Here is a 13,191-nt window from a genome sequence, read left to right as displayed (position 1 = left end):
AAGGTGTTCAGAGGGGTTGAGGTCAGGGCTCTGTGCAGTACACTCAAGTTCTTCCACCTTCTGCCAACCTTAACACAATATGTCTTCATGGAGCTCACTTTGTGCACCACAAATGACCACAGCATATGATCCTTATTCTTTATTCAGAAGCCTACTATATTCACTTTATTCCACCAGCTGTGTGCATTAGATATTTTTACTCATCATTGTACTGGAGTATTTCACTGAACACCTAGAAGAAGAAAAAAAAAGCTGCAGTAGTCATTAACATTATGTGGAATTATAAGTAAGCATTTAAAGCAAACACATGTTTTGCAGGACTGTACAGTGATTGTGAAGAGCAGCAAAGATCCAGCAGATGGGGCAGTAAATACACAGAGCAGGAACAAGTCCAGCAGATGGGGCTAATGATGCAAAATCGTGTGTCTGGTGTAATGCAGGATCTGCTGCATCAAGGTTATTTATCTGCTGGATACAATAGAGCAGTGGTTTTCAAAGTGGGGGCCGCCCTGGGGGCCTCAACAATTTGGTGCGAAAAATAAATTCCCACTCTCAGACAACCACACACACACACAATCAATTCCTAATGTAATGTAATGTAAAGATGTAAGAGGTAATTATTAATAATAAAAAAGGGGGATATATTCAGAAGTCTGTATTTTTAATGTGTTTTAAAGACATCTTGCAAAAGTGGGGCCTCGGTCAAATGTTAATGCCATTTGGGGGGCCTTGCCCTGGAAAAGTTTGGGAACCCCTGCAATAGAGGACAAACAAGTCTTCTTTCTAAAATTTATCACTACCCTTAGTAGCAGCTTTAAAAATAAGAATCAGTGAATCAGTCCTTTCTTTGCTGATGATTGCCATGGTAAAAGACAAATATTTTTACATAAATATATTTTTAAATATATATATTTAATATTTTTACATAAAACTTTTATTAATAAAGTTACAGTCAAAATTATTCAACTGTCATTGCCAGACAGACTTTCAGCTGTTTGCAATGAACAAATCAAACAAAAGCAATTGAAATAGTTCCGACACAACAAATGCTTCAATTGGTTTCCACAAATTCAACTGAAAATGCAACTTATAATGATTTCTCCAGTTTCAAAATTATTCAACCCCTTCATGGCAAGCATCTTTAGTACTTACTAGAGGTCCTTTTGCTGTTATGACCTGCTGCAAACGAGATGCAGATCTTCTGGCAGCGTTCCTGAGGAATCTTCTCCCGTTCCTCATGAGCAATGGCCTCCAGTTCAGTAAGATTCTTGGGTTTGTGTGCTGCAACCGCCTTCTTCAAATCCCACCAGAGATTTTCTATGGGGTTCACATCAGGTGACTGTGATGGCCCTGTAGAATCTTCCAGGATTCTACAAGCCTTGGTGGAATTTGAGGTACGCTTGGGATCATTATCCTGTTGGAATGTCCACTGACGCCCAAGCTTCAGCTTCCTCACAGATGGCATGATGTTTTCTTCTAGGATTTCCAGATACTTCAATGAATCCATCTTGCCTTCCACACGCTGCAGGTTTCCAGTACTAGAGGATGCAAAGCAGCCCCAGAGCATCACCGAGCCCCCACCATGCTTGACTGTGGACAGTGTGATCTTTCTTCAATATTCTTTCTTCAGATCCATCGTGCTGAAAAGTTTCAGTTTTGTTTCATTGCTCCACAGAACAGAATCCCAAAACTTCTGTGGCTTATTTATATGATTTTGAGCCAACATTTCTTGTGGTTCTGGGTAAGTAGTAGTGTACATGTTGGAGTTCTGGCATGGAAACCTTCGGTGTTTAGTATACACCTTACTGCGCTCACTGAAACCTCAGTGCCTGCTGTCACCAAGTCTTGCTGCAGGACTTTTACAGTCACTCGAGGGTTTTTCACAACCTGCTTTCTCACAAATCTGCTTGCAGCCGTTGATAGCTTCCTTTTTCTGCCCCGTCCAGGTATTTCATATGTTTTCTACCCCTAGCCAGTTCAGGTATTTCATGTGTTCCAGCTCAAGCACACCTGCTGCAACTAATCAAGGGCTGTTTTTTTCTGCTGTTGTGAGGGATTCTATTCAGGGGGTTGAATAATTTTGAGACTGGAGAAATCATCATAAGTTGCATTTTCAGTTGAATTTGGGGAAACCACTTGAAGCATTCGTTGTGTTGAACTATTTCAAATCCTTTTATTTGATTTGTTCATTGCATACAGCTGAAAGTCTGTAAATTTTGACAATAAACCTGATTTGCAATGGGAGTTGAATAATTTTGATTGCAACTGTAGATACACCCAATAAGTGACTAATAATAGTTGCTACAGTTGCTTGCAAATTACTTTGTACATTATAATATCTGTGAACCTGATGAGATTTCAGGACACTATTATTGGCTATATGAATGCACTGAATTTACACATAGCATCCTAAGATGTTGAGAAAATATGTTTCTCTCACATTGTGCAAATGAGCATTGACTGACTATAGGATTTAGTGCTACGTACATGCATTTGATTTCTTTTTGATTACTCCACTGCCCCCTCCAAACTCACTACAAGGAAGCTTGGCAAAGAAAATTCAGTTAAAGTACGAATTCATAATGACATTCACTGAATGTGCATAAACTGGTTGAATGACATTTTAAGCACTGGTCTGATTGTGCAATGTAAGTACACCTGGTATTAATTTCCGTCTTGTTCCATCAACACTAAATGCAACTGCAGGTCACTTCTTAATGTCAGATACAGAACAGGGTAAATAAAAAAGATATCACATACACCTTTTATAACAACATTTATTTCACATGATATAAAACAGATGAGATTTGCATATTGACTCCTTAGATAAGTTTTTATAATTTTATTGTATGGTGTACATTATATACAATATGATCTTTACATCTTCTACAATAAAGTTAACACCAAAACCCTGGTTATTGCTTTTTACCTTTACATGTGCTATACTTTTCTAGATGGACCCCAACATGGACAGAGACCACACTAAACCAAATCTTTTATTCTTCTTCTCTTTTTTTGTGAATACTCTCTTTAATTATATCTTTAGTTAAATATATCTCAGCCATAGAAATATAAAATGAATGTTCATGAATGTTCTGTTTGGGGAACAGTGCTGCAAGAACTCACAGACTATCTAAAGTTTCTTTACAAACCTAAAATAATATATTTTCATCTGCAGTGTTACTGTATAGCAGTGCTTTAATGAAATCACCTTTCACACTGTGTGTGTGTTCTGTACAGATAATTTGATAAACACATTACTACTTAAAAAAAAAAAAAAAAAATATCAGTGAGGTGTTATACAGTGCAAAAGATATTATGCTAAAACCGGAGTGTTTATCAGCGGTAAAAGAGCCAGACTTTTTAAATAAAGAAATAAGCAGATTCTGTGCATAACTCCTGGATATTTGAAGTAACGTGTGCATGTGGGCATGTACGTATGTGAGAGAGCATGTAGCTCTATCCCACTTCCCACCCACTGAAAAGACTGTGGCTACTCTTTATAATAAACCTGTAAAATCAGTAGACCCTCCTCACTGCACTGCTCATATCCTTTTATACAAAATGCCTAAACACAGAATAAAACTCGCAATCATTTAAAAACACGATGAAACATGAAAATAAGAACAATATTATAAATAATAACATTAATAACTCTAAGGTAACCTGTTCGTGTAATTCTTCTGTGGCAGTTGGTATTTAGAGCAATGGCATGAGCTGCGACCGGGTTGTCGGTGCGGCCTCTCGCTCCTCTACAAGGCTGCGTTTTTGGTTCTCCATTAGTACCTTCTTCACGTGTCAGTGTTTATGGATGTTGGTGGCAACGCTGGCTGGGAGAGAGGACAAACAATTAGCAGTCACTTAAGCTGAAAATTTTATTTTAGCCATACCAAGCATAACAGCTTTAAACCTGCCCATATAACCATAATACTTCTTTATATTGTAATGAAAGTGATTAAAATAATTGTATTTCAGTCTGAAAAGCTCAAATAGACTGAATCCTATGTTATAAGACTTCAGAAAATCACTATTAAGTTAGTATTATGTTCAAAAGAATCTGGCAAGTGCAACATAACTTCTGCCTTGAATGGTATATCAGCTTTGGTTCATCTACGGTCATCTAAGTGATACAGGTGGATATCTTACTAAATAACACAGAAACCCCCAATATCCTCCTTAGCTGGATATTCTACAGTACGTCTTTTAGCACTTTTAGGTTAGTCTTTTAATTCGACAGTGGCTTTCAGGTAATGAAACCCAACTGTTAGGCTAATTACTGTTTCATATCCATCACTGATCCTGCTAGCCAACAAGACTTTGTGCACAAGTTGTTCTATGCCCTGTTTTGCATCCCCTGCTGTCAAATGCCTCCTCCTCTGAGGAGTGCGAGAGCCTATAATCACAATACCAACAGAACGCTGCAAATAGGAACATGGATTTGAATCAGAAATGCATCCCCTCTTAAATTTGGCTAGATTGTTGCTACATCCATGACTTTAGTCATCAAAATATCAATCATCAACAACAAAGACATACCATTTTATTTTCCCCTTTATATTGTTTTGTGTTTTCTTTCACTGTAAGCTCAGAGGCTTTAGCTTCATATGGAGCAAGTAAACATGAATGTGATTATCTTTTCCCATTTAAGCAGTCAACGCCACATTTTATCTATAGATTTTTCCTAAATCTATTAAGTAATCACGGTATTCATTCATCAGAATTGTGTACTTATCCAATCATGATTGTTTCCTACAGTAACGGTAAAGTAAGGATCGTTACAGAAGATTAATTATAACAGGACAGGAAACCCTTACTGTACTTTTATCTCCACTACACACACATGAAGTGGGAACCATCAGGGAGGTGAGGAGGGGAAGAAGGAAGAGGAGAGGAGCTTGGAGACTGAGGCGAACTGGTAAAGCTGTTCACTGCAAACCATTTGACAAAACAAGACCATAAACAGGCACCATAAGGCAAAAATGTTAAATATACATACAGATTAAGAACATGCATTAATGCATTAGACGTAAAAACACACTCGGTGGTCGGAAAGACAAACAGATACATAACAATTTATTAGTAAAATAACTAAGGAATAAAACACGATAGTTTGGGTGTTGACAGCACGTCCTACAGTGTTTTATTCCTCTTACACTACAGCAATGTTTCAGTCCCATCAGTCAGCAAAATGCCACCATGCTTTAATAAGAGAGCACATACAGTAATCTCACCTGAAACCGCCGTGCTGTGTTTAGAGGACGTCAGATTGTAGGAGGCCTTGACGATCTCATCTCGACCTTGTTCAGAGAGATTTTCATCATCATCATTTTCCTCTGTCCCCACTCGTACCATCACTGCAGTCTGCAGACTGACATACAACAGAGCAAACTTTTGGCACTTGCAAAACACTGATGGACACATACACGTGTATACACGCACACACCCGTGAAACCCCTACCTGTCCTCAGTGCCCCGGGGTTTGCGATGTTCTGGACTTCTGCTGGCTTCAGGGACCTTATCGCCAAACTCAGGCCCCGACACCACTTTTCCCTGCTCCTGCTGAGTGGAGAGGAACAAGAAAAGAGCACAAGGTAGTACCTAATAAGTACCTATGGGTACTATTTAAAACACAAGAAAGCCTTCTGCTATCTCATCTTTTGTTGAGTTACCTCCAATGCTTTGCAGTTTTCTTTGAACATAGCGGCTCTGATATGGTACGAGTCTCCAGCTGACATCTCCCTTCTTTTTGTGCTCTAAGACACACACACACACACGAAATGAATATTCGTCAAATTGAAAAAAATCCAACTTATCCTAATATGGCTCGTATTAAAACTCAGTGTCTGTAACTATGTCCCTATTAAGTTATTATATAGCAATATTTAATTATAACCATTTAACTTCCACAAAAGCCAGCATGCTACGAGAACTGTCAGAATGGCACGAGTACCTTAAAAACACTAAGATCAGAATATTACACTCAGTCTTGTGCAAAAATTATATAATTTCTCTGATTAAGCTGCAGAACCAGCTAGAACATCAAACAGCCTGGGGAATATGGGAATTTCTGAACAATGCCGCAGGAGTATTTAATACTGTAATGCATTAAAGTTAAAGATTTCGCTGCGTCATACTGAATCTGGAGAGTGGAGGGAGTGTATGGATGATGTACTGTATATGGATGCTGTTATGGATGCTACCTGCAGGGTGTAGTAATAGGAGGTGTCTTTGGTGAAGGAAAGACTGCGGGAAAGAGAACCATCTTCCCTCCTTCTCTCTCGCAGCGCGCCCTGCTGGTGCCTCCGAATCCGCTCCATTTGCTCCTCAACACTCATGCGCTGGCGAACTCCCTCTACACTACTGCTGATGTGCTCCACTGTACTATTTGGACGGTTCTGATTAAGACATGAATAAACACACACACACACAAAGACTGAGTGTTGTACTACAAGCAAATGGGCTTTAAAAAAGTATTAATTAAGGGGTATGCATACTTACTGTATCTAAGTTTTCTCACCCCCCCCCCCCCCCATTTAAATTCCCAAAACCCAGCAATTTCCACTTGCTGGAAATTTATTCATTTCCCCTTGAATAGAGACTTGATCAAAAAAGGAAAGTCCCTGATGGCCAGAGGAATCAGCCCCGAGGCAGCGGGCCACCTGGTACACGTCCACCCTCCTTGCACACATTGTGGCACCATGTCTCATAATGAACTCAGGAAAGGGCTCTTCCATAAAACTAGAGTAAGTGTGAATGCCATACACCCTATAGGGACATGGGAGAATGGTCTCTGGACCCAGAAGTGGTGTGGTGTCCCAAGGTACTTCCAAAAGTAGTATCCTTCCTGCTTGTATTGCTAAATAAACTAGCGTTTATTTACTCTGAAAGTGTATGTGGTGGCCATTGCAGTGTATCACAGTGCTCTGGGTGGTGTCTTGCAGGGGACAAGTGACCTTTGTCCATCACACTCCACCAAGTACCCAGCACTGGATCTCCTAAGGCCTCTCCTTATGAGCCCATGACTGAAATGAGAGTGCGAGTGTGGGATCATCTCTGAACACCTTTCCATTAAGTCTTAAAGTGGGGTGGTTCCTCGTGACTTTGTGGCCAGGTAACATTCATCACCCCAGACGGTGATGAGAGGTGGAACAGAATGCTAGTTATGTATGTAACTGTGGTTCTATGACACTGTGTAACTACCAGCTGTCGTTCGGGACTCAAGGGAAAGATGGCTGTATGACACTGGTATTTATCGCAAATACCATGTCATACAGTCACACTGGCATGCATGTGCACACGAGAAGCTCTGCTGGTGATAATTACCACCCCTGGTGGTTATCCAGTCTTAATAGGTCCACAGTTACATAACTAGCAATCTAGATTGATTAAACAAATGTTGGTTAATATAGAAGGAGATCCATTTAGCATCAGAAATGTGTCTGGTGTGAACTGGTAATTAAACTGTTGACCCAGGCAAGCCACAGCAGTAAATGAGGTTAGTGAAAGGGACCTACTGCTTTTGCTTCAGGTTTCTTGGCCTTCCTCAAAGTCACATAAGAAGCAATAGTGGAGGACACTGGCAGAGGTGACTTTGTCCTTGGGCTCACTACTCCCACAGGATAGGACACTGAAACGAGGAATTGTTGGGAAAATGAGGTTTGACGAATAAAACTAATTTTGTACTCTGATTTGTTGTGATCAAAAGGTGCTCCAGAGCACCTTTAGTACTAGAGGGCTCTTTTTCAGCAGCCTGTTCAGATTTCTCCTCGCCATTGCTCTCATCTACTTCAGCCACTGTTGTCAGCTCCGGCTCACTCTTATACAGCCTGTAGTCCGGACCCTGGGGAGGATTGGTCATTTCAGTCATCCTATTACTCACACATAATCATTGTATTTTATATATGAACGATGTGGGGAGATATGATGAGGCAAAAATATTAGCACTGTACTCTAACTTAGTCTTAAAATCCTCATTTGTCATCTGAGTTCAGAGTTCAAATGAGAATCAAAATCAGAGGGAACAAACAAGACAAACAAAAAAAAAAATCCCAAAATAGAATTAACGAGGATGCTGGGACCACAAAACCGCATTATAAAGTAAAGAATGGAAAGATCAGAGGACACTGTTGGTGAAGGGGCATGATGGGTATGATGGAGGGTATGGGATGAGATGAGGGTTCAGCAGCCTCTTACGCTGTGACTGCCATTGCGCTGGGCAGCTTTGCGGTCTTCGGGCTGGTGAGGGCCTGTGCGAGGTGGGTGAAGCTGAGTGTGGCTGGGGCCGGGCAGGTGGGGCACACACAGGCGCGCTCTGCCCTCATAAAGGTGGGGAAGTGGAGGACGTGGGGGCACTGAATCTGACTCCTACAGATCAAAAATATTCCCAAGATAGAGGTAAAAGTTTGGCCAATGTTTGGAGGTGAATGACATATCGGACCCCGACTGTAACACCGAGATTGGACTCAAGTATGTGTGAAAGGAAATCAGAGCTTTGCTGAGCAATATATACATACCTCCTTTTTCTGAAGACCAGAGATTGGAAAACCTGTGGGAAAAGGGTCATGTATACATTAAATCTAGAACATTTGTACTTGGAATGGGTTAGCTTTAATTTGCGATAAAATGTGTGTTCGATGGAAAGGGAGAGAAAGAGTGCAAGTCTCACTTGGCTCAGCGCTTCTCTTTGGTTTATTTTTGTTCAGTGCATCCATCACGTCCTGAATCCTCCACAGCTCCTTTTGAATCTGGACATGCTGCTGACTAGGGGGTTCTGTCTGTAAATCACACACACATACACACACTTCTTACCAGCTTGTCTTCTATGCATGATGATAGCTGACAGCGTTTATTTTCAGAAATGGAGATTTTTAAGCTTTGCATTGCACAGTTACCTGTGGACTGCCGAGAGCCTCCAGCTGATCGAGCAGGTTCCTCTTAGCCACGGTCACGTCGGCCTCCAGTTTATCGTACTCTTTCCAACTTCTATCCAGCTCCTAGAAAACAAGCAAACAAACACAAAACGTACACCGGGGCCCAGATTTGCTTTTCAACCATCAAAATACAGTACAAGAGATTTATAAAGAATGGCCGCCAGAGGGTTGAACCTTTCAAATACAAAATAGTATGTTTTTCTCATGTTTACCATTTTGGGGTGTTTCTAACTGTAGGCACAAACAACAGGGTGGTGTAAGTGCAAATAGATTAATATAGTGCCTTACACTTGTATTTACTAAGCCTTAAAATCACCTGATAATTGCAAATGCAATCCTGGTAATGGCAGTGTGTGGTAATTTAAAAAAGTGTGAATATTATACTTTATTATTTGTGATTATTATTTCTATACTTACTGTATCCATCTGAATTTTTACATGCTGTTCTGGAAAGAGTGGTACAGATGGACTACAGTTGGATCAGTAGTTTTGAGGCATTATTTAAAATTTTGTATTGTCTGTTCAATTTCCTTTTTCAATGTAATACTGTTCTTTCCAGACCTGATCATCAAATAAAATCTGACTACTTACAACTGCCCCCTCATCGTATTGTACGTGTCTTTGAATGTGTGTGTGTGTGTGTGTGTGTGTGTGGACTGACTCACAGTGCTGACTCGGGATAGTTCTCTGCAGGAGCTCAAAAGGCCATTCTGCAGTACATCCCTCTGCTGTATGAGGCTCTGCATGGCCACTGGGTTATCCGCGCTCATCTCGAGCTCCTGACTTGCTGATAAAAGGGCTGTTTCTAGGGTGTGCTAGACACAGGAGAATCCGACAAACACATCAGCTTTAAGCTAAAAAAAAGACAAACAGCACTTCCACGTGTGCCCATCAGGCTTGAATCGATAATCAGCATTTTAAAAAAATAAACAAATAAAAAAATAAACCCAACAAAATCAATATTATATTATAGATTGCTCAGTTAAAGGATACTGGAATATTCAGATCTACCTTCTCTCTGTGGAGTTGCTGAAGCTTCTCCTCTTGTGTTCGCACCACTTTGCCTTGTTCGCACAACCTGCTCAACTTTGTCTAAAGAAATAAGCAGAAGTAATATTGTTCTTCCTCGCATGTAGTGAACGCACAGCGTAACAGAATACCGTACAAAGGGAGCGTAGTAGGACCGCCGCTGAGAAGGTACGATTTGCGTAGTAGTCCATTCTTTGTAAACTAACCTAAAATAGTGTAAAAACTAGAAAAGTGTACACGCAGCAAGGAAAATGTGCATGTAAACCTTTCTTATCGCAAACAGATGAGTGGCAACTACCCTGTGGATTTCAAGTCAGATGCAGTACAGGTAATCTAGTCATTTTACACCTACTAAGTGACCCTAGATGGTGGCGTACTCAATAAAATGGTCGGTAATTGTAGGGACAAGACAGATGAAGTGGCAAGTGCATTACCGAACAAATTATGCTAGTATCAAGTGTATCTATTAAGAAGAAGTGTTACTCGAGCATCTAGAAACACAGAAGGGTAATTATTGTTAAAAAAAAAAAAAAGTGAAGTATGAGTATACAGCGAGAGTACTCGCACAATCATACACAGAAATCCAACATCAGCATGCAATAAATCTGTTCTATTTACATACTGCTATAAGCTTTATTAAGAATATGTAGTAGTCAACTTACATCAACATCTAGTTCTTCAGGTCTGTAGGCATAAATGCTGTCGCTGTATGCCTCAGGACTCATCTGCAATAATAAGAAACAGTCAGATGCAGGTCTGAAAAACATTTAAGTGTGTAACCATGGAGCTACAACTACCCTTTACACCCTGTAGTAATGACAGAACTCAAGCAAGATGATACAGATAAGTCATTAGTGGTACTATTTCAACCCTCCCTCTTACTAAGGAAGAGTCAGGACTAAAGCAAGGCACTCGTCATGGATAAGAATGTTCTAGTGCTGCAGGATGACTATGTAATGCATTGTACCCTTTATGTGTAGATCAAGTTTACTGTAGCAGAAATATCTTCCGACTCTAAAATTGGTAACATAATTGGTTCTCTCTCTCTCAAACACACACACACACACTTCGAGTTGATGAAAAAGGAAGCAGGGGAGTGAGGATGATGAAAGTTTGGCAGCAGCACTTTTATAAGCATTTATGTTCTAAAAGTGGCAAAGGTGTGGTGTGTCACCAGCATACAACATGTTTGTGAAACATTCATCACTTGTATTACGAGACACCAGGAGCAGAGAGGGACATACATACGGAAAGACAAGATTCCATATGGAACAAAACAAAAAACAATTTTGCATGAACTATTCCACAGAATGCAGTAGGAAGATGAATTCACATGTCAGGCTCATGATGGCTAGGAATTCTAGGAAAAATAAGCGTGTCTCCATGATTCCTATTCATGTTTAATAAACAGCGATTTGAAACGCTAGGCTAATTTGAGTCGTATTAGCTGACCCCGCCGGCCATGGCAGATCCTCTCAGGTGATGAAAAGCAGGATGCAGCAAGGGCAGCTGAGAGGACGTTCTCCATGAGCTGTACAGGAGGTACAGAGCTGATAGGCTCAATTATCATCATTCCCTTCAGCCTGTTTAGTCAATTCTTGAGTCCAGAAATTCCACTGCTAAAGAGGGGGGTGGGGGTGGGGGGGATGAGAGGCTCAAGGGCCTTTTACTCACAAAAAGCACAAAAGAAATGTGAACACATAAAATGTTGTTTGTGTCCAGATAAGTCATCTTCCATTTTTTTAATAAAACCTGGCAGCCAGCATGAATGGGCATTGCAAATGACTTTCAATGGGGTGATCAGGCCAGCATCTGTCGGCAAGTTTGCATGGCATTGTAGAGAACACAATACATTCAAGCCATGCTAACACCATTTGCAAGAAAACGACAACCACCAAGAAAAAAAAAAAAAAAAAAAAAGAACAATGAAATGTGCTTTAATAGACCCAACACTGGATGAGACAGTGAGGGAGGAGTAACAGGAGGTCCTGTGATACAAGAGAGATGGGTGCAAAACTGGGTGTACATCAAGACCTTACTTGCTGGTATAGTTGAGGCCTCGGTGCCGAGCTCTCAATCATAGTGTGAATCATGAAGATTATAGGCTCATTCTGCTTCATCTGGTATAGTGAGGAGGAGGAAGAGCATTCAGAGTAGAACAGAACTGCTAAAGCTTACAAAGGTGTGTGCATGTGTGTGTGTGTGTGTGTGTTCATGTCTTTGCTGTACTGTATATGAGAGCTGGCAAAAAACTGAACTCTGAATTCTCAAGAAGTTATAGAAGCATAAAGAACCACACACTGCAGAACATGCAGTTATACAAAAATAATTCACGCTGGGGTGGTGTGATGCGACATGATGCCACCCTGAAGTGGATTATTTACGTATAACTGCACGATCTGGAGTGCGTTTTTACGCTTATAATACACAATGTTTCATTAATTAATGAACGGCATGTCATACATTTTAACGCTTTATAGATAGATTTAACGGTGTGGAACATGCGAGAAACAAGTGACTTTTCTCACTTGTGTTATAGCCACAAGAAAGTCATTCCCTCAGCTGCATATCTCTCTCTCTCTCAAAAACAACAACAAAAAACGCAGCTTGTCATTTTACCGAGAAATTGGAAAGAGAATACGCCTATGTCCTGAAGACTTCCGTGACAGTTACAAAGCACTGACACTAGAGAATCTTTCCATATACATTACATAAATGTATTATAAAACATATCACATTGATGATATGATTTTCTTTGTTAAATAACATGTTCTTTTAAAAACTCATTTATTATTAATCTTTATGTAGATATGTAGAGCACCCACCAAACAAGTCCCTGTGTATGAGTCCCTGTTACTACATAAACAATAATGTATTAGAACGAGGGCATAAATGTTAACATGTTGTTCATGTTACAGCAGGAATGTAAAGCTTTTTATAAAGAACCACACACACAATATTAATAATAATCATTATTTGAGAAACAGTGGGTAGAATCAAAAAATTGGCTTGATGTAAAAAAACAAAAACAAAACAGCAACCCAGAAGTGAGGAGTTGTGATTTTATTGATCGCAAAAGAAATTCTTGAAAAGAATATTTTATACTATTATAGGTTATAATTTAAAAAAAAAAAAAAAAAAAATCCATGCAAACTTAGTTTAATGTGTCATCACACAGATCCTGTATGCCCAGTGACCGGCAATAAGGCTCCACAATGTATTACCAAAAAAG

At 40.0% G+C, this 13,191-nt stretch overlaps 1 protein-coding gene across 11 annotated transcripts in view; it reads right to left on the bottom strand.

Annotated features, from left to right (window-relative positions):
• Positions 1-2,759: 2,759 nt before the first annotated feature.
• plekha5 (pleckstrin homology domain containing, family A member 5) overlaps positions 2,760-13,191 on the bottom strand; it is a 100,821-nt gene continuing 90,389 nt past the window's right edge. For 3 of the 11 annotated variants that reach the window (XM_053650799.1, XM_053650805.1, XM_053650807.1), the window contains 14 exons: positions 10,622-10,684; positions 9,942-10,022; positions 9,596-9,745; positions 8,892-8,993; positions 8,666-8,774; positions 8,514-8,545; positions 7,720-7,840; positions 7,515-7,627; positions 6,201-6,395; positions 5,670-5,753; positions 5,459-5,559; positions 5,232-5,368; positions 4,841-4,928; positions 2,760-3,826 (listed from right to left, as the gene is read on the bottom strand). In XM_053650799.1, the coding sequence (XP_053506774.1) occupies positions 3,799-3,826; positions 4,841-4,928; positions 5,232-5,368; positions 5,459-5,559; positions 5,670-5,753; positions 6,201-6,395; positions 7,515-7,627; positions 7,720-7,840; positions 8,514-8,545; positions 8,666-8,774; positions 8,892-8,993; positions 9,596-9,745; positions 9,942-10,022; positions 10,622-10,684 (1,404 nt within the window). In that variant the 3' untranslated portion in view covers positions 2,760-3,798. Of the gene's footprint in view, positions 3,831-4,814; positions 4,929-5,231; positions 5,369-5,458; positions 5,560-5,669; positions 5,754-6,200; positions 6,396-7,514; positions 7,628-7,719; positions 7,841-8,193; positions 8,365-8,513; positions 8,546-8,591; positions 8,775-8,891; positions 8,994-9,595; positions 9,746-9,941; positions 10,023-10,621; positions 10,685-11,998; positions 12,080-13,191 lie in introns of all 11 variants that reach the window. The other 8 variants (XM_053650813.1, XM_053650801.1, XM_053650803.1 and 5 more) reach the window with 8 other exon arrangements.

Source organism: Ictalurus furcatus, chromosome 19 (assembly GCF_023375685.1).
Source record: "Ictalurus furcatus strain D&B chromosome 19, Billie_1.0, whole genome shotgun sequence".
Lineage (NCBI taxonomy): Eukaryota > Metazoa > Chordata > Actinopteri > Siluriformes > Ictaluridae > Ictalurus > Ictalurus furcatus.
This window is presented reverse-complemented; position numbering and strand designations above follow the sequence as displayed.